At 38.0% G+C, this 27201-nt stretch overlaps 2 protein-coding genes across 2 annotated transcripts; one reads left to right on the top strand and one right to left on the bottom strand.

Annotated features, from left to right (window-relative positions):
• Positions 1-89: 89 nt before the first annotated feature.
• Positions 90-20275, bottom strand: LOC146318584 (beta-galactosidase-1-like protein 2). The gene is made up of 19 exons (XM_084730555.1): positions 20178-20275; positions 19514-19699; positions 19360-19428; positions 17428-17523; positions 15734-15842; positions 15532-15624; positions 14577-14658; positions 13698-13762; positions 13525-13609; positions 10637-10774; positions 10364-10444; positions 10175-10284; positions 9913-10059; positions 7971-8042; positions 7755-7833; positions 7565-7652; positions 7358-7469; positions 7143-7259; positions 90-3378 (listed from the first exon to the last, which is right to left on the bottom strand). The coding sequence occupies exons 1-19, from the start codon at positions 20267-20269 to the stop codon at positions 3292-3294; spliced, it is 1908 nt and encodes a 635-aa protein (XP_084586681.1). The 5' UTR covers positions 20270-20275; the 3' UTR covers positions 90-3291.
• Positions 20276-22104: 1829 nt separating this feature from the next.
• LOC146318583 (uncharacterized) lies at positions 22105-24778 on the top strand. The gene is made up of 3 exons (XM_084730591.1): positions 22105-22183; positions 23797-24311; positions 24417-24778. Exons 1-3 carry the CDS (start codon positions 22105-22107, stop codon positions 24750-24752), a joined length of 930 nt encoding a protein of 309 aa, XP_084586717.1. The 3' UTR covers positions 24753-24778.
• The last annotated feature ends 2423 nt before the right edge of the window (positions 24779-27201 follow it).

Below are 27201 nucleotides of genomic sequence, written 5' to 3'. Positions count from 1 at the left end.
GTTCACCAAATTCACACAGTGGCCATTTTCCACTGACGTCAGGACGAGGAGGTTAAATGCTGTTATTAAACAGATAGAAACAGAGTCCTAAAAATGTAGGGAATCTGACAAATTGCTATCATTTCACCGCTTCCCGACTGATGAGCGACTGAAAAGACAATGTTTAGTGAAAATCTGGAGGGACATTGGGTCATATTTCAAGGAAAAACAACATATTCCATGACCTCTTATGAGACAACAGTTAACGTTAGCATTCAGCCACTTTCTAGCTAACGTTATCAACATTACTGCCACACAGCACTGAAGTGCTTGTAACACACTTTTGTGTTGGATATAATCTGTATGAATGTTAGACAGAAACATGCGTTCCAGTGAGCACAAGGTCACATTTCATTACTGACTTTAACAGAACATTTCTGAGGTCAGACGAAGAGACAAGACAGCTAGCCTCAGGGAAGGAAGGTCAAATGCTGTTATTCAAAAGATAATGTCGTACTACTGTGTTCCGGGTTTTAAGTTGCATAAAGCATGTAAAAAAAGATTAAAAGAAAAAAAAAAAAGGTAAAAGTAAAAGTACAGATTAAACTGATTTAATCAAGTAAAAGTGAAAAAGTACAGGCTCTAACATACAGGGGCGGAAAAAAATGATTCTCTTGACTATTGTGATTCATTGTTTTAAGATTTTTAATTCTTTTTTGTATTCTTTAATTGATATTCTACATTTTAAGTACGTAAGTAGCGCTCAGTCGGTTAGCTTGGCACTGACTTTTAATGTCAAGTCCCATTAACACAGAAGTTAGTATCACAATTACGGATAACAAACAATCTATTTTATGTTACATGCTCAACATAAAAAAACATGCTCACAGAGAGAGGCTCATATTTTCCTCTGCTTAATCTGCTACATTGGCTTCTCATGTTAGACATGATAGACAGATGGTTCATCCAATCACCTGCTGAGTGTTTTTTGAAAGTGTTTGCCCTTTTCCAAATAGTTTCTAAGGACAACTTCTCAGATGGTTCTGTGTAACAAACAGTCTGACATGTCAGGTTAATTGTCCTATCTATTTAGGTTCAAATTGGGTTTTATGTTGGGAAGGTGGCGTCACTGACTCCTGACTGATGAGCAACTGAAAAAAGACATGTGGAGGAACATGGGGCCATCTTTCAAGTTAAAACAACATATTCAGCAACTCATTAGTTACCATTAGACAACAGCTAACGTTAGCATTAACCACCTTCTAGCTAATGTCACCATTTGATAGTGTTACATGTTATGATGGGAAAGGTAGAAATTAATTCTCACACATCAGTGGAAGAATTCATTTGCGCTTTTAGTTTTGTATAAGTCGACCAGATTTCTGGAATGAAAACTGGGGACATTTCTATCTTATCAGTCGATATATCATTAAATCAGCGGCAGACTCTGAGAGGCATGGGCGAACAAAAATAAAAATGGCACCAGTTGTATGCACTGTAAGTCGTAATGCACTTTATTATGTTTTGTCCACTCAAAGGGCACTTTATCATTTGTCTTAAACATTGCGCCTCTCAATCTGTTTTGTCCACTCAAAGGGCACCCTGGAAAGCACACTATCATGTTTTATCCACTGTAGGGGCATCAAAGACGGCACTTTTGGAACATCTTTTTGAACATGGGGGCACCAGAGAGGCAATCGCCTCCCCTGCCCCCTCTCTTGGGTCCAACATCACATTAAAATATCAAATGCTACTATGAAATAAAAAAGCGGGACAATACCAATTTCATGTATTTCCATTACTGTCTCTTTTACCATGGAAAATATAATTTCACTTTGGAGTTTGTTTTTAACACAGTTAAAACAGGAACTTTTGCAGAGACGCTCCAGCCAGGGACAGGCTAACAAAAACAGGGACATCAGTCACCCTACTATTGTGTCGTGTAACATTATCAAATGGTACATCTAATGTTCACTAAGACACGACTGAATGCTATCCTTACCTGTTGCCTAATGGTAGCTAATGGGTTATGCTGCTTTACCTTAAAATATGTCACGATTTACCTTGCAAGGCAGCTGGATTACAAGTTACAAGTTATCAGTTTACATCTACACCAAAAGTGCTGCAGCCAGTCAGCGTTCCAGGAGGGGCTACTGGCAGTTACAGGTGTGGTTTTAGGTACGACGATAGTGAGAAGCATCCATGGACACCGATCTGATTGGTTTAAGTTAGCCTGTGTTAGATATGATAGATAGATGGTTCACCCAATCACCTGCCATGTGTTTTTTTAAGTGCCTGCCCTTTTCCAAACAGTTTCTAAGGACAACTTCCTAGATGCCTTTGCAGATTTTAACTGCCCAATGTCTTCTCAGTTTCTGATCAGTCAGGAGTCGATGACATGGTAACAAAGTGTCAGATTTTGTACTTCTATCAAATTTGCAACCAGATGCAGTACCACATTATGCTTCTGATAACAGCATTTGACCTTCCCACCCTGAGCGTGACATCAGAGGAAAAGCTGTGTGAGTATGGTGGACTGAGTGAACTGAAGGTTTCTCATCAGAATTATTTAATGTTTCAGAGTAGCTGGTACCTCTCACTTGTTAGTCGTGAGCTGTGCTTGTGAGAGCCAATGGGATATGAGGTCATTACTCCAAAAATTGGAAGTGCATCCTTTCAAATAGCTGTATTACACAATCTAATTATTCCCAACACGGATGGCTGGCTTGCGAGTGATGATTTCATAGCCCATTGACTTGCAGTGGCACAGCTTAAAAATGCTAATGTTCTCAGACTCTGTTACTGTTAAAAGTTTGGTCACTTATCAATGCGACAGGGAACATGGAACCTTTAAGATTAGGGTCTGGTGTTGCTACAGTGCTGCTTGTGTTTCATTTGAATCACTCCTGCCTCAGCTCAGATATTCACACAAACAATACAGATCTAACAATATCAAATATAACCATCCCCACACAGAAATTATTATTCTTTAACCAGGCATCCATGGATAACAGGATGTATTTGGTAATTTTGCTCTATGTGTAAAGAGTCACTGTAACTTAATGTACTGTATGTACATAGCTATAAACTGCTCCCACACAAACATGCCTGTCTCTGTTTTTGATATTGGTGTGTGTGTACCTGTGTGTAGATTTGAAGGAATTTTATTGGACAGTGACCATGATATTAACATCCTTGACATCCCTGAATTTGAAGGTTTGATCTGGTGTAACCAGCACTTTGTAAATCTTTGTCAAAAGACTCATTTTCACTCCAAACATGATGTCCATGCAGGCGTTGAGGATTGATGAGTCACTGGATGTCTGCTGCCATGCCAAGGTCGGGTGTATCCTCAAACTGAACCTTGTAGTCTGCCTCCTGCTCCTCAAACACAATGACCTTGTGAGACAAAGTGAGAGCAAGACAAGACAAAGTTAGAGCACTGAGACCTGACTCTGACTTAATCTTAATAAGTCCATTTTAATGCAGGAAAAACAGGAAGGAAGAAGTGCTGCGCCTGTTCAGAATGTGACAATTGCCTAGCCTGATTAGTTGTTTGGTCCATAAAATGTCAGAACATTGTGAAAAATAATTTCTAAAGCCCAAGGCAACAGTCTCAAATGTCTTGTTTTGTCCAGATATTGAGTTTACTGTCAGAGAGGAGTGGAGAAACCAGAAAATATTTGCTTCTGAGAAGCTGAAATCAGAGAATTTGGACAGTTTTTCTTATAAAAATGAATCATGGCTTATCAAAATAGTTGGTGATTAATTTAATAGTTGTCAACTAATCGATTAATTGACCAACTGTTCATCTCCGGTTGTGTGTGAGTAGTCCTTTACATGTGAAAATGACAATTTTACTGAATGGTGATTTTGAGCAAAAATAGCATTAAACTTAAAAGAGAACATGAAATAATCCACTGGCTATCTGGACCAGGCTATTTCTAGGAACCAAAGCGTTCATTCTGAAAGTTACATCCCTGAAGTTTCAAATGTTTGAGTTTGGCGAAACAAAATGACAGTCTTCACCACTTCTCTGGTCTCTTTCTTCATCTGTCCTTGAATGTACTGTAGCAAGTAATGGAGAGCAAGCTGTACCCATTCCATGGTGTTAATTAATTGGGCTCTCCCCTCAGTACACTACACACTGTGTACTCAGCTGGTAGTAATGCACTGCTAATAAGTATGTCTTGAAGATCTCAAGAGTTCGCACTTCACACTGCACTTCCTTGTCTCCTCCATAATTCACCCTCCCAGTGTGAAGTCAGCTAGAAGAACAGTTGTTGAGAAAAGAAAAGAGGACAGAGCTACATACATGCATAGAGATTCTTTGTATTATATTTATAATGTTTTGGGAAATGCATTCATTTGTTTGTTTTGTTTTGTTTTGTTTTGTTTTTACCAAGAATGAGTTGAGAAGATTGACACTACTTTTATATCTGCACATTTTGCACAATCTTCCAAAAAATTAAAGTGAATTGTTGGGGCTTTAGGAGACTTGGATTACGCCAGGGTTTTTTTGGTTGTTTTTTTTTTTCATTTAAAAACTGATCACCATTTACTTCAATTATTTGGGAAACTCTACAATGGTGTTTTCTTGTGAAGCTCCAGCAGTGTTTTGTGTACCAAAAAGCCTGACCTTCAACTGGCATGAGGGTGAGTAGATAACGACTGAATTTTCATTCTTGGGTGAACTATCCCTTTAAGGATAAAACAACATATAAGGTGTTGATTTGTGTGCTTTAGAGATGCTGTTAGGCAGGTTTTGTTAATAGACAGGGTCGGGCAAGCTGTTTCCCTGTGTCCTGCCTTTATAACAAGGCTAAGCTAATGGTAGCTTAGCATAGAGGCTTGAGAGCAGTATCAATTTATCTCTAAGCAAGTGAGAAAACTAGAGTGTTTCCAACTAGAGACCATCTTGCGATGGGATCACACCCACCACACGCCCAACAAACATGTTGTTATTACTGCATTATTACATGAGTACTCAGTACTCATAGGTCGGACCACATCCATTACTGAACTTGGGCTTTGATATCAACTATACACAGTGTTGCCAGATGCAAAATACAGCAATATCATACTGCAACTTTAAAGTTGTCATATTTTAACAAAAAATATCATACATACATAAACAACCTGTGAGGGGGCCAGGATACTACAAAACGTAAAAGTACGCCATGTGCACCATACTATAAGTTTATCACTTTGCACAGAATCAAGTGCAGTCCATCACACAACCAGGCCTTCTGTTCTTACCTGTCAAAATAAAAGCCCCAGACCATGTCACTGCTCTACCAGCTGCTCAGTCACTGCAGTGCTGATGTTTTGTTGAAGGTTTGTGGAAATGTCAAAATTATTGTACATTCTGCCATTTTTTTGAATTTTTGATTGTATATAATACAGGCATTAAAATTATGGTTCAAATGCATTAATTACCGCACACTAGCTACACAACTGTAAAGTTTGGTGACTGCATCTTGCATGGTTGTGATGTTATTGTATTGACATAATCTGACAGAATTCCTGTCACAGTAGGTGTCTGGAGGACCACATTTTGCCATGATGACACACACACACACACACACACTGTTAAAAAAGTTAAGAAAACTCCAAATTTCAAGATGGACTGCAATAGATTTTTGAGTTTTGAGCTCCAACTCTTAGGGCTCTACCTTACACCCGGAGCAAAGCCATTGCGCCGCCAGCACAAGTGGTTTTGCTATCTTACAAGTGTCATTTTTGCCATGTCTGTAAGAACGCAAACGCACTTGTGCTGGGTCTGTGCCGCTGTGGGCGGGAGGTCTAAACATGAAGGCAAAATGAAAGCGTGGTCGGCGCGTTTGCTATCTTGTGCTCAGCGCATTGGGGTAAAAACATCTTGCGCTTTAGACCAGCTAAAACCTGGTCTAAGTGCAAAGCCTGTGGTCTTTCAGAACAAGATAGCACCCGGCGGGCTTGGCCAAAACACACACACGTCTTCACAATCACAAAACACCTTCATTTATGGTCATTCTCTTCCTCACACAGGAGTGTGGATTAGTTAAGTGTTATTTGAACATGTTTTCTATCAGCAAGAAAAGTGTAAATCCACAATCACTGAACACTTTTCATTAATGTTAAACAGTCATGCGTGCATGTGCCTATAAAGATAAACTAACTAATAGGGAAAAAATTATAATTCTAAAGCCTAATGAATCTAAACAGACCTGCAAACAGGATCACAGCTGTCAGATCGCAGCAGGTCAGAGTAGTGAGGATGGGAGGAGGAGATGAGGATTAGGTGGGAGAGGAGAAGAAGAAGGAGCACGGACCGCCGCGTTTCTGCTCCTCCCCCTGGCTCAGGTGGGCCAGCGGAACCGAGAACCTTCGCGGCTGGACTGGATCTGTTCGCCTCCCCTCTCTCCCTCCCCATCTCTCTCCCCGCTCCTCAGCCAGCAGAGTTAATAATGATGATGATGATAATAATTAATTATAAAATACAACATACTTTCAATGTGCTTCAGGTTAAAATATAAGCAGATACATATCTGCATGACATTTGCGGTTTATTTATTGTATTGTTTTTTGCAGGCGTTAATGTAAAATAAATTATTTACACATGAAGCTGTTTTGGAGACGTCCTGCTGTCTCCATATATCACATTTTCACTCCTTGAACCAGGAGCTCTGTCTCCTCACTTTGTCACTTTGTTTGCTCCTGGTAAATCTGCCGTCATGCTGCCTTCGCTTGCGCTGCTGGGCACCTGCCTCTTAAAGGTGATGAGAGCTGACTTTCTGATTGGTTTATTGCATGTTCAGCTTAAACTTGCCTGTGAATTTGGGCACTTGGGCACATCTGATAGGTGTATCCTGCTTTGCGCTGGTGGCACAAACACTTTTGAAATTCTTTTTTTGTAGTTTCTAAATCTCCAAGATTCAAGTTTATCTAAAGAAGTAAATTATTTCAACTAAACATTACAGATCAGCTAAACTTTTTAAAGTTTATTTCGAAACTTAAGAGTTTGAGTTCAGCTCAAAACTCAAAAATCTATTGCAGTGGGTTGCTTTGAAATTTTAAGTTGTCCCAACTATTTTTTTTTTTTTACAGTGTGCAAACCACACACACACAGAGACTCACACATTGTCATGGCTGGTAAAAATTCTGTTTGTGCACAGCTGTACCTGGTTGATTCCACTGTTGAGAAAGGGTCCAGGGATGTAGAGAGCCTGCTGGGGGCCAATCGACCAGTAGCGTCCCAGATTCAGCCCGTTGATGAACACGACACCTTTCTCCCAGCCCTGCAGACCCAAAGAAACTTTAATGCCTTATTTCTCACACAAACGCACATGCACAAAAATATACATAGCATGAAAACTGTATGTTTCATTTCACTCACTGGCAGCTTCACAAATGTGTCACTTGGATACCCGTACACAAACAGCCTCCCCATGAAAAATCCAGGAAAGCTGGGAGAATGAGGGAGGGTTTTCCAAGGTGCCTGGAAAAGACTGAAATAAAGCATCCACTTCAAACACATTTTTTTTTTTTTTACAGCAAAATGAAAGTGATGTGCAATTCTTTAGATTCAATAAAGCGTACAAACCTATCAATAAAGCTGGGTTTCATATCCAGGCTGTATATTGTAAAATCCCGCAAAGGGATATTGTTTAATAAAATGTCTCCCACAAGGCCTGCAAGAATACAAATCAAAATTGGCTTGTACAATACCCACTGAACGCTTGAGTGATTTAATAGCAGGAACAGCAATGAACTGCATATTGTCTGTCGATCACCTTTATGTTGTTTGTCAAGGTCCCTTCCCTGGTGGACTCGCCCACAGTTCTCCACCAATAAACTTAAGGTACGCCGTCCCTGTAGGGGTTGATTGCTTTTATGTTTCTTGCAGGTTTTAAGTGCCAGACAGACAAAACTCCAGCAGCCATCACATCTGATAACTATGGATGAGGTTCAGTGGATATGTGCCTTCATTGTCTGACTTGATGCCATACCTTACCATCAGGAACCGCCAGCTCCAGGCTTCTGCGCTTGAAAAGGCCGATGTAGCTTCTGTCTACAAACACCTGGGAAGAAAAATATGAGAGTCAAATAAATGATATTATATAGAACACATAATCTCCTCATTTGAATACAGTCTCAAAGATGGCTTTTAGATTTTTAGATTTCAACTATCACCACAGCAGGATTGGAAGGGTTACTTTAAAAATACATTCCAGTACAGTTAATAATTACCTGTTTAAAATGTAGTCTGTAACATAATCTAAGTACTGCAATATTAAAGTAATGTAACTTGATTACTTTCTAGAACTTTTGGATTACCTCAGTATAAAATATGGTGAAATTCTTTCACCTAATGTAGTGTTTATAATAACCTTTACTTTCATTATTGATTAATGAGTTGATTATTTTCTCAATGGATTGATAAGCTGTTTGGTCCATGAAATATCAGAAAATGGTGAAAAACGTTAATAAAAGCCCAAAATGACGTCCTCAAATGTTTTGTCCAGAACTCAAAAATATTCAGCTTACTGTCAGAGGAGTAAAGAAACCAGAAAATATTCACATTTAAGAAGTTGAAATCAGATAATTTCGATTTTTTTTATTCTCTATCTACTCAAACTGATTAATCGATTAATTAACACAAACTTGTCACAAACTTGTCACTTGAAAAATAGGTCCAAACATGTGGAACACACGGATGAGCGCATGTTTTGACCTATTTTTCAAGTCATTCCTGCAATGACTATTTTCTTTGTCGATTAATCTGTTGACCATTTTGTCTATTAAATCAATTAGTCATTTGGTCTATAAAATGTCAGAAAATTGTGAAAAATGTTGATCGCTGTTTCCCAAAGTCCAAGATGACGTCCTCAAATGTCTTGTTTTGTCCACAACTCAAAAGTATTCAGTTTACTGTCAGAGAGGAGTAAAGAAACCAGAAAATATTCACATTTAAGAAGCTGAAATCAGAGAATTTTGACTTTTTTTCATTCAAAAATGACTGAAAAACAATTTATCAATTACCTAAATAGATGCAGATTAATCGTTGCAGCTCTAAGAGTTTTATGTTGGTTGTCAGCTTTATTAGTTTGTCCAGCTGTTCCTTCCTTTGCTGTGCACAATTAATTGATTAATTGATTGATCTAAAGACAAAAAAATGTTGACATCTCCGGCAATGAAGCATTTTTTCACTAGAGGCCATGATAATGAATTGTCAGCTGCGTGTGCAGTGTGCGTTCTTTATTTTAAAACTGTAATCCTGCTAATAATCCCCATTTTTACTATATATATATATATATGTAATCTGATTCCATTTTATAATCTGAAACTGTAATGGAATGCAGTTACCTTTTTTTGTATCCAGATTACATAATTCTGTTACATATCATCTGTTATTAACCAAGCCTTCACCACAGTCATCATCTTTACAATAAGCCTAGCATGAAGAATTCTCACGTGATCTCGCCTTCCCAACATTAAGACCGATTTCAGCTTCAATGGATGGGACAATAACACATAGAAAAGATGATTCCATGGTGTATCCCTCAGTGCATATCACACACGACAGATGTAACAAGACGCAAACAACGTAAAAGATGGAACAAGACGGAACAGAGAGAGAGAGGGAGACTGAACCACAAATGTCCTTCAGAGGATGACTTTTTACTTTTATACACTTCAAAGCCTCTGCTTGTCACTTTCACTTGAGTTAAGAAATTGAATTTGTACTTCTACTTACCAGAGTATTTTTAGACAAGTATCTGTACTCCTACTTGGGTACAGAATGTATACTTTTTTTGTTTTAAACTAAAATTCTGGCCACATGTTACACATCTTTAAGTTTAACTACAGCTGCCACAAGCAAATCAATATTCATTAATACTGCAGGTTAGAGTGAGTGAGATCCTGCCCTCATGTAGCACACAGACTCACTAGTGCACGGTCCCTGACGTTGTCCTGAGACTTAAGTAATCCTCCGCTGGTGATGGTCGTCTCATACAGCGTGTATCCATAGGACTGACCGTTCTCGTTGTTCGCAGGTAGATTCTCCATGTTCACTGGCTTTACTGACTTAAATGGCTGCAGAACATAGAAAAAGAAAAGAAAAATAATAATTGACCTCCTTGATTGAAAAGCAAAATAACTTCATTACACATAAGCCTATAGGCAACAGCTAATCTTACATAAAACATACTCCCTCAGTGAAGCTCAAAGCATCCCATAAGGACAGGTGCTGGTACATGATAGCTGGCTCATAAGTCTCCCTGTAATGCAGGGCTGGCATGTCAGGGAAACTGTCTCCTCCTGTGCAGACAGGTCAAACATAAGATCACAGCATGTAATCACACACTTTATTCTTATTTCAACTCAGTGTTTAACTCACTGTTATATCGGGACAGTAAATCCCTGAGGAGATGGTACTTTGGAGTGTACTCCCCAGCTTCAGACAAGGGAGCATCATAATCTGAAAAACATGGCCGTTATAACACAGATTAACTATCATGTGCTGCCACCTGCTGGGTGTTCATGTCAATGTCGTCCTGTTCTCCAACTCTCGCATGGAAGTGCCTCATCAACATACTAAAATCTTTGTAAATTTGCATGAAAGACACAGGTAGTTTGTTTGTGACAGAGCGCATGACACAGAGGGACCAACCGTAGCTGGGGACCAGCGCTGTGTAGGAAGGTTCAGCCAGCGCTCCGCTCATGAAGCCAAAACTGGAGCCTCCGTGGAACATGTAGAGGTTGACTGACATCCCTCGCCTCAGGATTTCTCTCACAGTGGACACAACATCTGACAACGAGTTCAACATGGTCACTGTAGACAAAACCACTCCTTAAAGGGCATATACATATTTTTCCTCTGGCCTGTTGTGCAATTTATCCATCTATACCAGGGATAGTATATATATATATGTATATATATATATATATATATATATATATATATATATATATATATATATATATATATACATATTTGGCCAAAACAAAAAAGAAAAATCTGTCTGAAGCCACAATTATTTTTATATCTTCCTTGGGGACTTCTCTCTGTTTTTTTCAATTTGGCACCAACAAAATTTAAAGGAAAAGGCAGCAAGCCAGAGGTTTTTTGTTATTATTATCTGGTGTATAGGCTACACATTTTTACTCAAAAAACTCTAAGGCACTCTTTTAAAACAATTCCTGCCTTTATTGTCACAGCATGATTGACTTTTTTTTGTGATTTTTGAGTACAGAAGTGCCCCTATCCAAAGAGCACCTCACAAAAATGCATTTTAAATCCAGGAAGCGCTCAGACATTTTGTAATACATACATTTTTACAGTTGGGGAATGTAAGAATGACTGTAGACCTACAACAATGATGAATGAAAATTTAAATGTAATAAAATACTGTTATTTATTTCCATATTTTTTTTTTTTTTGTCAAAACCACAGGGAGCCACCAGAGAGGGGCAAAAGAGCTGCGTGTGGTTCTGGAGCCACAGGTTGCTGACACCTGATCTACACTCTTTTGGTGTGAGTTGCCAAGTTTTGGTTGTAGAGATGTCTGCCTTCTTTCCAATATAATGAAACTAGCTGGCACTCCTGCTGTGGTGCTCAAAGTACCAGAAAATAATTTTTTTTCAAAATACATTTGAAAAACTCAACTCTCTTTCCATAAATCATGACCCAGTTACTCAAGATAATCCACACACCTTGTTGTGAGCGGTTTCATGTAGGAACTACTTTTTCTCTGCAGTAGAATCCACCAGAATTACTTAAGAAACTACTACAACTTTCTGATAAAGAGGAGGTGGTTCCTACATGAAACTGCTCACAACAAGGTGTGTGGATTATCTTGAGTAAGTAGGTCATGATTTTTGGAAAGAGATGCTGGTTTGAGTTTTTAAAATGTACTTTTGTTGCTTTGGGCACCAGAAGCTGAGCGCCGTTTAGTCCCATTACATCAGAGTGAGGGCAGACATCTCTATGGTTGATATCTCCAAAACTCTGCAAGTCACACCAAAAGAGTTGGACAAATAGCACAACAGGCCAACGGAAAAATATGCATCTTTGTCTGCACTGACTCATTCAAATTCATACATTTGCATTTTGCTGGTGCATAGCCGGCATTCTTCGTGCAAAAAACAAAGCGGTAGGAAAATAAATGTAAAACATAACACAGACTGAGATAGAAAGCATTTGTTTACAGCAGTTAATAATCCAGTGTGTAAGATTCAGGTGGATTTATTGTCAGAAATTAAATATAATATTCATTAGTATCTTTTCATTAATGTATAATCACCTGAAAATAAGAATCATTGTGTTTTTGTTCCCTTAGAAGGAGCTGTTTGTATCTCCAGAGGGCGCAGCCAGACTGGACAAACCAAACACTGGCTCCAGATACGGCCACTCTAAGGTCTCCTACACACTTGGAAGGGGAGGGTGAAGGAAGGTGTTTGCAATCTGCAAATTCACTGCAAGATGCTACTAAATCCTACACACTGGTTGTTTGAGTTAAGTCACAGACGCCTTTTTAACCCTCTGCTGGCCAGGAGCTACACTGACTCATTCAATAGCAGGTTGGCCCCGACTTTCATATTTACATTGACAGTGATGCATGTAGCGGGCATTCCTCATGCAAAGAGCAGATGTAGGAAAATAAATACCACAGAGTGAGATAGAAAGATTTGTTTACAGCATTTAAGAGCATCTGGAGGTTCAATATGGTCACTTTACTTAATTTGTACCAGTGCACATAGGAAATGTGGATATTGCACATCTGGAGCTGATATTGCACCTGAGTGGAATATTGTTATTGCACAGGTGGTCAAGATCAATATTGCAGTCACTTATTCTGCATTGTAAAAATGAAAATGTCGAGAAAACTCAACATTTCAAGGCAATGGGCTACAACAGAGTTTGGAGTTTGGAGCCCAATTCAAATTCTGAAGTTTTGAAAAAGTTTTACCAACTAATTATCGTTTGTTGATATTATTTACTTTTCTTCTTTAAATAAAGTTAAAGCTTTGAATTTTAGAAACTCAAAACACTGTATTTAAAAAATGTTGAGTAAATTAGGTGATGTGAAAGTTTATCTAAAGAAGAAAAGTAAATGATGTCAACAAAAGATCAGATGTCAGCAAAACTTTTTAAAGTTCATTTCAAATTTGAGAAAGACTCAAAAATCTATTGCAGTGCATTGCCTTCTATTGGTTCCAGGGAAACCAATAAAAAAGTATTTTTGTTTTTGAATAAATTTGAGATGAAATTTTAGATTAGATTTTCTTTTTCTTTTTCACCTTCATGAGACAGTTGATGGTGAGAAAGAGTTATGTCACACAACAAAGTCTCCTGGAACTGAGCTTGTTGCAGTCATCTGGTATTCACCATTCAGCTACCAGAGTTTACATTTAATCCAAGATTTAGCTTTATTATAGGTTCAGCAAAGCAGTATTAAATCAAGATTTCCCTACAGCCAACACTAAACCCAGGGTTTTCTCAGGCTAATAAAGAATCAGAGGTCAGCACTGATAGAAAGGTGCCCTTCTCATCCTTACCCTCTGGAGGAAGCGTGTGGTGGAGGTCACCCCACACATCATACCAGCCAGTCCAGTAGTCCATCACCACGGTGGGGCTGTTAGGCTGACAAACAACAGAAGAAGAGACCCACATGATCACACACATCCTCACTGACAGACAGAGACATGATGTAGAAAGGTGAGATACACACCTGGAGAGCAGTCAGATCCTGGATGTCTCTCTGATTCAGCTTCTGCAGCTTCACTGATCTGAGGGCTACAAGAAAGGAGATCACAGGGTAAACTGTTTGCAGAGGAGGGAAGTAACAAAGTACAAATACTTTATTACTGTACTTAAGTAGAATTTTCAGGTATCTTTAATTGTACTCGAGTATTTATTGTTCTGACAACTTTTTACTTACTTTTCTACTTACTCCCTACATTTTAACACAAATATCTGTACTTTCTACTTCTTACATTTTCAAAACAGACTTTAGTTTTGATGTATTTGAGAAGTATTTTTGATTATTTTTATTTTGCATCATTGCACACCACCTTCCCAACATCAAGACTGATTTCAACTTAAAAGTATGGGTCAATAACAAATGGGAGAGGCGTTTCATTGGTGTATCCATCAGTACATATCATGCACGACAGACATAAGAAGACAAAAAAGATATAAGCAGATGAAAATCAACACAAAAGATTTAACAAGACATAACAAGATGTAAAAGATGTAACAAAACAAAAAAGATGTAACCAGACAAAAAATATATAAGTAGATGAAAATCCCTGCAAAAGATGTAACAAGATGTAAAAAAGATGTAACAAGATGAAAAATGACATAAAATATACAAGCTTAGCAGATGTAATAAACAATGAGGGCTACTTTTTCCTTTTACACATTTCTGAACCTGTACTTTTTCACTTTTACTTGAGTAACACAGTTGAATCAGTGCTTATACTTTAGTATTTGCACTTCTACTTGAGTGAAGAATGTGTTTTTTTGACAACTCTAGCTTTGTGTGTGTGTGTGTGTGTGTGTGTGTGTGTGTGTGTGTGTGTGTGTGTGTATTAATTATATACTGTACCTCCATCCACACCTCCCGACTTTAATGTGTTGTGGTTGTCTGATGTGAACAGGAGCTCGCTGATCCCTCTGGACTGTAAAGCCTTTCAAAATAAAATCGAATGACACAAAAGAAGATATGAACATCACTATTTGTGAATGTGGGGTTTAAGGGTTAAGGTGGCATTTTAATTAAAGGGACAGTTCAGATTTTTTTGAAGTGGGGTTGTATGAAGTGCTTATCCATAGTCAGCATATTACCTCCAGTAGATAGCGGTCTGCATGCCTCCAGTTTAGAGTACCTGTGTAGGAGGCTAAGCAATGTACTGCTGTGGACAGGGTGAAGTGACTATATTTAGAATATTCTCACCTTTAACTGGTCATCAGACAGCCTGTTCTGATGGAAAACCACAGTTATATGAGTCAAATATCACTCTCTCCAAAGCTACCAGACTCCATAGGTGAAATCAACAATTTTAGTGTGCAGAAGACAGGATTTGCTGGTCTACTCCTGCATCGTTCTGTTAGTTTGTTTCTGTTACTGTGTGACTTTGGTGTTTTATAAGAACAGTTGGATCCACCAAAGTCACAAAATAACACAAACAAACTAACTAACTGAAGCAGCGGTAGCATAGCAACTCCCGTGTTCTGTGGGTAAAATTAATGTTTTTACCAAAGGAGTTTGGTTGCTTTGGAGAGAATGATATTTTACTTATATAACAGTGGTTTCCCATTGGAAAAAGTTGTCTGCTGGCAAACTGGAAATATTCTACACTTTAAACCGATTTTGAATTTTTTTAATGTTGCTAAAATGTTTTTTGCTGCTGACCCAGGCCCAGTGCATTGATTACCTTCTGTGCTGATACTCTGCTGACTGCCATCTACTGTAGGTAATACACTGACTACGGATAAATACATCATACAGCCTCACTTCAAAAAAATCCAAACTATCCCTTTAAGCAAGTCTGTCACATCACCTCTTTAATGAAAAGCATGTAACCTTCATCTTTTGCAAAGGATCCATACTCGTTTTCCACCTGCACCGCGATAATGGGACCTCCTTTCTTAAACTGGAAAACACAAACATTTCATTTTAAGGACAAGAAGAAAAAGTCAAATGAACTAGCGAGCTACACTGTACAGACACCATGGTTACAGCTTTAAGTAAGAAAAAGAAACCTGTAGTGGAACCACTTTTGGTATGAGTTTGTCAAAATAAGTATTGACAGCCTGAGTGAAGCCTGGGTAAGTCGTCCTCAGTCTCATGTTGCCATCTCTGAGCAGCCAGCTGCAAAGAGACAGAAAACAAGATGCTTAGTGAGGACTGAAGCCACAGAGCCACAAGAACAACAGAGTCTAACAGAGCAGACGGAGCTTCACACACTGAGCAAGTCTTCTCTTACAGCAAGATGTGACTTTTTCACCCCGCTCAACATAATTCATTTATAAACCGGTCAGAGCTCGCTGTACAAAGCAGGCTTTGGGTTTAAATCTAAATCATACTTTCATACATACTCAGAAAATTAGGACTTTAATATGCAATAATTCATACATTCCTCCTTAAAGGGACAGTTCACCCTGAATCAAAAATACATATTTTTCCTGTGGCCTGTAGTGCTCTTTATCCATCTAGACTGTTTTGGAGATATCAGCCATAGAGATGTCTGCCTTCTCTCCAAAATACAGGAACTACATGACACTTGGCTTGTGGTGCTCAAGGTGCCAAAAAACAAACAAACAAACAAACAAAAAAACAGCAATGTCTCTTTCCAGAAATCATGACCTGGTTACTCAAGATAATCTACAGACTTTGTTGTGATCAGTTTCAAATAGGAACTATTTTATTTCTCTACCAAACTACACCTGCCAACTGTATCACCCTGCAGAAGGAAGTGGCTGAATGCTAACACTAGCTACGGCTAATGAATTACCTTTGTTTACCTTGACATTATGAGGAATATTATGCTCATTGTCAAGTGCAATATCAGGTTTCTATCACATTTAATGACATGTTTTAACATCATGTACAACATTACTTTTCATCATTGTGTTAAATTGTACTCTTCTATTATGTTTAATATTTGATTTTTAAAACTATGTTCAATACTAATTTTCAATATCAGGGGCTATATGTTCAATATTACTTTCACTATCACTATTACTTTTCATTAATATCATGTTCAATATCATGTGCTATCTTCATATTCATTATCAGGTGCAATATATACATTTTTATTACCTTTTATTTATTTATTTTTATGACTACTTTTTCTATTTAGCTTACTTTTGTACTTATCTTCTATTGTTACTTTATTAGGCACTGTTTCTTTGCATTTACTCCTTTAAACTTTATATTTTATATTTATATTTCACTTATTTGATGCACTGTTGCTGTTTTTATTTCACTGTAATTTTGGATCGACCTGACACAAGATTAATCAGGATTAATAAAGTTATATCTTATTTTAAATATGAACTCTATCTGTTGCTGTCCATTGTCCATTTTAAGTTGCTGATCAATCAGAAAGCAGTGAATTAATGATTTGTCAGATTCTCAGTGTTTGCAACCTGGAGCACAGGTATAAGACACTGAGCTTCCAAAAACTGGTGAGAATGGCCGCCTTGTGAAGAAAGTGCCACCTGGTATATTTGGGAGGCGGATAGGGCGGATAAATAGAACTACAGCTAAGAGGGACAATATGGATATTTGATTTAGGGGCGAACTGTTCCTTTAAATCTACACTTAAATCTACAATCTAAATCTCTTGCACTTTCATACAAACAGAGTAAACTGGGACTCCTATATGCAATCACGTTTATTCATAGTATAATATAATGATAATAATAATGAATGCAAAGAATCCTAGCAGTACCTTGGCAGTCCTCCGAGGTCCAGCTCAGAGGAAACGTACGGCCCTGGACGTAAAATCACCCACAACCCCAATTCAGCTGCAAGACTGATATAGGCCCTGAAACCAAGATGGAGAAGACAATCTATAAGCATTATTTATCTACACAAAACATCAGGTTTAGACCCCCAGTGAGACCCCACGTCTTGTTGTTTTAGGAGTGTGAAATGTGCTTGGCAACAACAGCGGCAGGCTGAGGCGTCACATCCCTCCTCACTTATCATCGCTGTGTGGTTAATTGCTCGCTAAGTCGCTGTTGTTGGGGAGACGCTGCCGTTGTCAGGTGGGACCTCTCCGCCTCTAGCTTCTCCCCTGAGCACCGGGGTGTAGATGATAAGAAGACAGAGAGTATTCCCAACATGCCTCATTGCAGGTAATATTGTTAGAGCAGCTAGAGCGGTGGTGGAAGGTGTTCCATCACTGTAAAAATAACTTTGTTTTAACTTCATTTTTTAAGGCATCCCAGACAATAACTTTTTTAAAGTTCACTACGTAATAATATAATATATAAGCTGCAGATATTAAGTTGAACCAACAACTCTTCAGCCACACTGATGAACATTACAAACAAACTTGATTTCTTTTCCATTTTCTCAATTTAAAAAGTCAGTTTTTAATTTCACAAAAAGAATTTACTCTACATGCAAACCCTCCAGATTTTCCCAGGAGACTCCTGGTTAAAGGGAAGGGGCATACATTTTCTAAAATACGCCATGTCAATTTTCTTTGAGGGGCAGGGTAAAGAAAAAATATATTGGTTAATTCCAGAATAAAACTTGCAAAGTTACATGAAGTTAATGAGAGAAAAACAAAAGGACTCCACTAAATTCCTGCATGATTTTTTTTTTTACAGTATTACATATTTGGTTTAAAGGTACACACGGGGTTGCCAGGTCTGTGTTTTCTCTACAGAACTAGGCTACTTTTGCAGTGTTGCTGTGGGATTTGTTTTTTTTGTGGTTGGGTGGACCTATTCAGCATGCAAATTATGTTGAAAATATGTATAAATACACATCTATCAGTGGCCTGGTGGCTTGGTTGGTGGAGTGTTTGTCCTCAGGTGCCGAGGCTGTGGGTCCTCTGCAGGGATTCAACAGCCACCAACAGCCCCCCAAAATAAATACACATCTATATTTGAAATGAAATCCTTTATAGGAAAAAGTTGTAAGGCAACGGACTGCAATAGATTTAGAGTTCTGAGCCCAACTGAAATTCTTAAGTTTTAAGAAAGTTTTACCAGCTACTGATCTTTTGTTGAGATAACTTACTTTTCTTCTTTAGAAGAATTTTAGACACTTGAAGCATTGTATTTAAAAAAAATAATGATAAAATACTGAGTAAATTAATTTAAGTGAAAGTAAATTTTAATATTTTCAATTAAAACTATTTAATTTTTCAGGCAAAAAAGGCAAATCAGAAAAATTACAGTATTATTAAAGTAAATTATCTCAGCTAACAATTCTAGGTCAGTAAAACCGTTTAGTTTACGTCTGAGTTGGGCTCAAAACTCAAAAATCTATTGCAGTGCATTGCCTTGAAATTTTAAGTTGTCTCAACCGTTTTTTTTTTTTGTTTTGTTCTGTTTTGTTTGTTTGTTTCTTTTTTTTTTTTTTTTTTACAGTGTACCTAAATTCAACAAAACTGACACCAGATCAGCAAGTACCCACACAACTACACACAAATACAATGTGTTTATGCTCTCTGCATGCCAGTTTTATCACATAGACCTGGCAACCCTGTGAGTACAGCAAAAAAAAAAGCAGATAAGGAAATACAGGCAGACGGCAGGGTCTCTGCAGATACAGACACCACCATACATTTCTAAGTAATGACTGAAAAGGATTAAGTCGATCCATTGTTTTTTTGCCAGAAAAAAAAAATGTCAGAACTCCTTACTGTAAATCCAGCTGTGTGTGGAAGTTGAAAACCCCTCTCTCTGGCTGGTGCAGACTCCACGGCACATACCTGCAAAGACCCAGCACGATAACATTCAACTGGTGACCACTTCCTGAGGAAATAAAACACGTCCACAACACTGTAGTTTTCCTACGTAGTGAGGGTGTTGATGCCACAGGCCTTCATCTTCAGCAGCCGGTCCCTCCAGTAGGCCCTCGGCACACGGAAGTAGTGGATGGACCCCCCAAGGATGTGGAAGGGCTGTCCTGCCAGGGTGAACTGGGACGAGTTGGCGCTCAGGCCCACCTTCCTGCTCAGTCTCCGTCCCCCTGCTGGCATGCTGCAAGACGAGAGTTATTCACTCAGTTATTTAGTCATTCAGTTAGTCACACTCACATAATATAGCACATAGGCTAATTGTATTTGAGTGGACCACATGACATGCTTGGTAGGAATTTGCAGACGTCTTGTGTTGGCAAAAGAAACAGCAACTTATTTGAATTTGAAGGAACAGATACAACTTTATATTAAACTTTTACAATGTTATGTACACTTTTTTTTAATGTATTTTCCTATAATATTCTTTATGTTGAATGTAAGGTTTCCATTTAATTGTGAGGTACAGTGTTCATTTTACTCCAAATCATGGTACCAGTAAAGTTCCTACAGATACATTCATAAACTATCCATAAACTTACAGGGACTTGCAGTATTGTTAAGATAATTAATTCACTGTAATAATGTACAGCATTAGGTACAAGCAAGACATTAGTCCTAACTGCAACATGATGAACAGTAGCAATGGAAACTTGACTTACCCGAGGTATCTGTACATGATGAAGCCAACAATGCACAGGCACATGAGTGCATACTTCCGTTTGTGAACATTTCTTATCCTCAACACAACCATGGAGAGAATGTGAGGGCTCTGTCAGTGACATGAAGCCAGTCAGCAGTCCGCTTCAGTTTGCAGCAGCATCTGATCTGAGCTCAGATGAACGCACGATGCTGCTGCGGGTGTGAGTAAACGCACCGCCTCGTGGGAGTGACCCAGTGCGGAGCCATGGCAACCAAACACACCTCATTAACCGGGTGTGTGCGGGTGGTTTGAAAAAAAAAAAAAAAAAACTACATCCAATATAGTGTTTTGTTTTTTGTTTTTTTCCCTGATTTTCAACTCAACTGAACTTTATTTAAATGGTGCATTTCATACACACAAAATTACAGTAAAACAACACAGAGAAAATAAATAAATAAAAAGACACAGTAAAATAAAAACATGCAAGAATAAGAATTACAGCAATAAAAATATAAATAAAACTATTAAAAATAAAAGGCAATAGAATGAAACAAAATAAACACAATGGATAAAAAATAATGTAGGCTAAAACTTAAAGACTATAACATTACTCCAAGTTAAAAGTCAAATGGTGATACTGATTTAATAAGATGTTGTAGATTATGAATTTAAAAATCGATAAATACAAGTTAATAGAATAAAATAAGCACCAGAGATAAAACATACTGCAGGGTAAAATTCAGTGGTTGAAATTTACAAACTAATGCTATGACACTGCTGCAAACTAAAAGGAGGATTAAAAATATAGGTGATGATATTGATTTATTAATGCTTAAGCATGTTAAACTTAAAAAGTTAATCTTACCTTCAAAAATAGTGAATATTAATTTAATAACAGGCTGTCAAACTGTAAACGTTTTTATGGAAATGTTTTGCAGCAAATGAAATTTACATCCTTAAAAATTTCAGAAGTGAAAACACATTTTTCTGGGCTAACAGCTTGCAGAATTTCCCAGACGTGCACACAGTCCGAACTGGGTGTGAACTTGGTGGAACAGTGTGCAAACAGCATGTTGGGGCTTTAGGAAACTTGGATTACACCACATGAGCAGTAGGGAGTATGTTTTGTTTTTTGTTTTTTTTTTGTTTGTTTTTTTTTTGTCTGGTTGTGTTTTATGTTTGAAAACTGGTCACCATTGACTTAAAAACTTTGGGAGATTGTGCAATGCTGTTTTTCTGTGAAACTCCAGCATTGTTTTGTGGACTAACTAAATAAACCCAACATTTAACTGAAATTAAGCTGAGTAGATAATCACTGAATTGTCATACATGGATGAACTATTGCTTTAATAAAACGTTACATTATTTATATCTTTGAGAAACTCTGATGTCTCCTTCTTTAAGAAAAAAAACATTGGCTGGATGAATGGTAACATTTTGTAATAATAGAAGACTAAAAACCAGAAACAGTGATGAAAAATGAGTCTCTCTTTGTACAAACTGCTTGCATAAAGTTTACAATGTAATTATAATTCAGAATGTGGGGGGGGGGGGGGGGGACTTGGTTTCTATGATATTACACAGCAGCTCTACTATAATGAAATTAAATACTTGCAAACAAATTACTAACAAAACACAAGTATGTATAAAACGAAAATATTTTTTAAAAATACCAGAAAATGTAAATATAAATTCTGTGCCCGCACGTGCGTCAGTAATCGTCATGGAAACAGAACGGTGACCTGTGGGTCAGGTATAAAAGGGCCGCACACCTTCAGAATTCCCCTCTTTTCACTTGGATCTTTGGCGCGTTGATTTGTTGACCTGCTGCGAACCCAAACTGTGAAAAGCCATCTCTCTGTTGGAAAATCTACTTGGAAAGACTCTTTTCGAGAAGCAAAACTTTCTTGTCACTCAGCTGTAGTGGTAAACTGTAGAGGCTGAAAATGGCCCTCAGTAGACCACTGATCGACGTGGGACACCTGCCGAGGGGAGACGCCCCTGCGATGGAGCTTCACCCACCAGGTAAGATAACTTTTATATTTATTTTAGCATTTTGATTCATCAATTCATCCCCTCAAACCCTTAAATGCTTCCTCAGCACAGAAACCAGTGTCACTTGTTGAATGTAAAGGTTTATTGGTCCTGTTGGAGAAACGGACTTTTACTCTCTACAGTGATGAATTGATGGACAGAATGTCTTAATATCTCTGGACAGGTATGGAGTGTGTTAATAATTAGTGTAATGAAATGAAAACACGGTTATTTTGGTTTGAAGGCTATTGGTTGATAAAATTTTGCATCAAAATTACAAAAACAAAATGGCGATAGGGCCAAATTTAATATGATGCCAAATTGTGTTTTACTGGAAATGGAAACGATGGAACTATTAGTTCCGAACGTCAGAACATGTGGACGGATTCTGCAGGTGCACGTTCCTCTGTGCTGTTTAGATTGATCCAGGTGTTTCTGAGGCTGAGGCGTTGTGTTCAATCATCACACAGCTCAGAAACTGAGAGAATCATGAGTTATAAAGTCGTTTGGTCTGCACAGAGGTTACTGTGGTGACTTTGGAGAGGTATAGTTGTTGGTTGCGCATGACTGACTCAATGTACCCATGGTTCACTGTGCGTAGTGGCGCAGGGAAAGTCATGTCTGGTTGTTGTATGATGGTACCTAGTCGCGTGTATCTTTCCTTGGTTCCCGTGTTGTCCAAATGCAGATTTGTCGTCTCATGCATAAAAGCGCGTGGCCTCCTTGTCTCCCCGTCCCGCAGTTCTACAGTGTTTTGAACATATTATTATTATCATTATTATTATTGTTGTTGTTGTTGTTAATCGTAGCAGTAGTATCATTTTGACGCATGGCTCACGTCTGTGGAAGACAACAAGTGTCACGGAAATAGTGACATAATAGTAATATATAATATATAATAGTTTACATAACTGTAAACATATGAATAATAAATAATTACAAAACTTTTCATGTCACATATGAATGTTCTTAATAAATGTAATGATGATATTGACACTGTTTTGGAGGGGGTGTAGTACATGTATATTGAATGATAAAAAGTAAAATGTGATATATAAATAGTTTTAATGCTTATTTTAATTGTACAAATAGTTATTTATTAATGAAATGCTTCATTATGACACTTCTGGTCATTTTTTGTCAATGCCATTACATATTTACTTATGTTGTTTTCCATCCAGAAATACTGATCCACGTGAGTTTTTAAATACTGATTTTTGTCTCGGTGCTGTAAGACATTTGTGTTTGTAAGTTGTGAATGTAAATACATCAGTAAACAGGCTCATATTATACTTTCAACCATGTTTAGTTTGCAGCCGTGAAATTGTTGTTTACTTTATAATTCAAACTCCTCAGTCATACATGTGAATATACTTATTATGTTTGTCGTCAAACTCTCTATGATTCCCTGAACTGCACAGTATTTGATATTAATGTTCAAGGAGCCTCATGTGTGTTGGTGGTTTGGTGATAAGTGAATTGCAGTTGGAGTTAGTATGTGGGTAGATTGTATTTTTCTAACTTTTATTTGGATTGTTGCTCATTTAAACCCAAATATTTAATGTTATGAGATTTAAAATTTGCTTCATCTGTTCTCTCCTCAGGGGGCGTGAACTTCATCATTGAGCGTCCTGCAGCCAATGGCCTCCCTGAGGTGATCAGAATCATCAACAGCGACGAAGACATCTCCTCTGATGAGGAAGAGGTAGGTGTGGCTCAGGTAGGTATTTTTATTGCAGGTGACGAGGAGGAGGAGTTTGTGGAGGACCTGTTGGACAGTGATGAGGAGGAGGAGTTTGTGGAGGACCTGTTGGACAGTGATGAGGAGGAGGAGTTTGTGGAGGACCTGTTGGACAGTGACGAGGAGGAGGAGTTTGTGGAGGACCTGTTGGACAGTGACGAGGAGGAGGAGTTTGTGGAGGATCTGTTTGACAGTGATGAGGAGGAGGATGAAGACCTTGACGACCTCGAGGAGGAAGACGACTTCCTTGATGACTGGTTTAATGAGGAGAATGGAGATTCCGGGTACGAGACCATGACTGACGACGACGACGACGACCCTGAAGGTGACGATGAAGATGATGGGTTGGTCTTATGGAGGGGATGGCGACGCCCAGATGTTCCTTTTCCTGCTCCTCATCCTCCAGTCCCCAGACCTGTCCCCACTCCTGTTCCTGCTCCTCCTCCTCCTCCAGTCCCCGCTCCTGTTCCTGTCCCTCAGCAGCCGACTGCCATGCACCCGCAGGAGCCTCCTGGACAGCGATTGGACCCACCTGCTCCTTCAACCTCAGGCACCGGCTCCTCCTCCACAAAGAGAAGCAGGGAAGAGGACGACACAGGCCAGGAAGGTACGAAGAGGACCAGGTGGACCAGTGAAGACAGCCAGGAGGAGCCCACTCCCTCAACCTCAGGCCTCAGACCCTCCACATCCAGGAGCAGCGGAGACAGCTACAGGGATTCAGCTCCCTCTACCTCAGGCCTTGGATCCTCCACTAACAGAAGATTCTGGATGGGCGGCTTCCAGTTCCAGATGTGGTCTGAAGACAGCGACTCCGACTAGGACCAACAGCTGCCCAGGATTGGAAAACTGAGGCCTAAACCAGGGTGCCACCAGCAAAGGCCACCATCATCCAGTATTATTCTGTGTTCACCAGCATATCCCACTCTGCACCAACAACTTGAACTCCTGTAACTCCAGCAAGCCTCTGGACAGCACTTGGATCTACACAAACATTAAACATACTCTGGATCTTACACACAGCAGCTAAATATCAGTCTAATAAAATCAGCCTTCATACTTTTCTACAGCAACAATGACTGGACTCAGTCATATAAAACCATCCTTCGTATTTGCTTGCCCTTTTGGATGTGACATTAGTCTTATATTGCATTTACAGTGATCTTAAAACATCTTAAAAAGTCTAAGATCCAATAATCTGAATTTTAGACCTCCAAATGTCTTAATATTATTCTGACAGGTCGTAAAAAATGATTTGATTTATGAAGTAACATTAGCTTAATAATGTATGAAGCTCACTGTACCTTATGCAAGACAATGTTCAGATTAGGATCTTTGGGTAAAAAGGCATTTAAGTGTCATGGGAAGTCCAAAAGACCATCAAGCCTCCATAAGAAGCCTCCTGAAAACACCATCATCATCATCATCATGGTTGGTGTCACTCTGTTACTCTGTAATGTATTTGTCCTTAGCAGGTGTAGATGGTTCTACCACACAAAGGTAAGTCAATACTCTGAGGGATAGTTGAGATTTTTTCTGAAGTGGAGCTGTATGAGGTACTTATCCATTCAGTCAGTGTATTCCCTACAGTAGATGGCGCTCAACACGCCCCTGATGACGATGGATAAGTACCTCATAAAAGCCTGCTTCAAAAAAAATCTGAACTATCCCTTTAACCTCCCAACAAGAAGTGACAACATCCTGGATTTCCATGACGACTGAGATGGTGCGGACTGGATGAGAAGGACGGAGGACCGCAGGACCAGCTGGAGAGCGGTGGTCACCTTTATTTCAGTGGGCGGAGTAAGTCAGCACCCTACACTACACTAACACAATGTAACAACATTAAAACAATATAACTAGATTAAAACAATATAGCTAAATAAAACTATAATAGCTAGATTAAAATAGTATAGCGACATAAAAATATAATAGCTATATTAAAATAATATACCTACACTAGAATAATATAGCTAGATTAAAATATTATACTTAGATTAAAATATTATAGCTAGACTAAAATAATATAACTAGATTAGAATAACAAGTAGATTAAAATATCCTAGCTAAACTAAAATAATATTGCCACATTGAAATAATATAGCTAGACCAAAATAATGTAAGTAGAGTAAAATAATATAGGTAGATTAAAATATATAGCTAAATTCAAACTACTACTAAACTGCTAAATTTCAGTAACCCACCCAGCACTGCTCACATTCAATAGTTATTTTCTAAATATTTCTTTGTATTACTGTAATCTTGAGTACATAATTGAGAAATGTGACAATGTTTGACATGTGAAATTAAATAAATATTGTGTAAGTGATGATTCAGTGTGTTTTGGTGTTTCTTTAACTTAAAGACTGTTTTAAGTGTAGCTTTGGACTGTGGAACTTTGAATTGTTTGATAAATATACAATTAGTTTTATATATAATACTCTAGCACTTCACAATAAAGGTACATTAGTTAACATAAGTTAATGCAGTATGAGAAGTAACTAACAGTTCATTAATGGTGTTAATGTTACTAAGGTATTAATTCATACATTATTAATGGGTTATAGAGATGCTATGAAGGTTAATATACACATTAACTCACAGGTAATACAATAAGCAGATACTTACAAATGTGTGTTGTTATCAAGGGTTCAAGATGTGAAGTGATTTTTTTTTAAACTTTACTTAGAACAATTCAATAAAATACATTTCTGGAAGGGATATTGAATTTACCTTGCATAAAACAATACAAACAGATTCAAAACAGCAGGGCTAAGTTAACAATGAATTTAAATAGCTAAATGCATTATAAAATAAATGTACTTCATGGAAGGCATCTTTACTGTAAAATATGGTGGAGCCTGAAATTGTGTTCTTTAGGACTGCAACTAACAATTATTTTCATAACTGATTAATCAGTCAATTATTTTCTTCGTTAATTGATCAGTTCTTTGGCATAATTACATTAGAGGCCATAATTGGTAGCTGTGTGTGTGCTGTGCATGTTGTTAATAATTTTACAGCTGTAATCCCTATTTTTATTAAATGTATCTGCAATGTGATTATGTCTTTTTTTTCTGTAACTGAAATAGAATATACCTACCTTTTTCTATCAAGATTATATAATCCCATATTCCCCAAACCTGTGCATAAATCATAAATATTTTGAGTAAGTCACACAGAAAATCCACATGTAGAGACAATTGAATCAATAAATATTCAAAAAGGGACAATGGTCAAAACCAGAAATATAGTTGAATACATTTTTTGT

Source organism: Lutjanus erythropterus, chromosome 11 (assembly GCF_056507025.1).
Source record: "Lutjanus erythropterus isolate fLutEry1 chromosome 11, fLutEry1.hap2, whole genome shotgun sequence".
Classification (NCBI taxonomy): Eukaryota; Metazoa; Chordata; class Actinopteri; order Lutjaniformes; family Lutjanidae; genus Lutjanus; species Lutjanus erythropterus.
The sequence above is the reverse complement of the archived record's forward strand: the minus strand, read 5'-3'. Positions and strand labels throughout refer to the sequence as shown.

What these genes read in the sequence shown, in the direction of transcription:
- LOC146318584 (XM_084730555.1), bottom strand. Translation starts at nt 20,269, where the DNA reads ATGGTTGTGTTGAGGATAAGAAATGTTCACAAACGGAAGTATGCACTC. An exon ending in CCTTGACAAACAACATAAAG is followed by an intron (nt 7,653 to 7,754) that starts GTGATCGACAGA and finishes GTATTCTTGCAG; the next exon opens with GCCTTGTGGGAGACATTTTA. An exon ending in ACACATTTGTGAAGCTGCCA is followed by an intron (nt 7,260 to 7,357) that starts GTGAGTGAAATG and finishes TTGGGTCTGCAG; the next exon opens with GGCTGGGAGAAAGGTGTCGT.
- LOC146318583 (XM_084730591.1), top strand. Translation starts at nt 22,105, where the DNA reads ATGGCCCTCAGTAGACCACTGATCGACGTGGGACACCTGCCGAGGGGA. An exon ending in GATGGAGCTTCACCCACCAG is followed by an intron (nt 22,184 to 23,796) that starts GTAAGATAACTT and finishes TTCTCTCCTCAG; the next exon opens with GGGGCGTGAACTTCATCATT. An exon ending in GGGGATGGCGACGCCCAGAT is followed by an intron (nt 24,312 to 24,416) that starts GTTCCTTTTCCT and finishes GTCCCTCAGCAG; the next exon opens with CCGACTGCCATGCACCCGCA.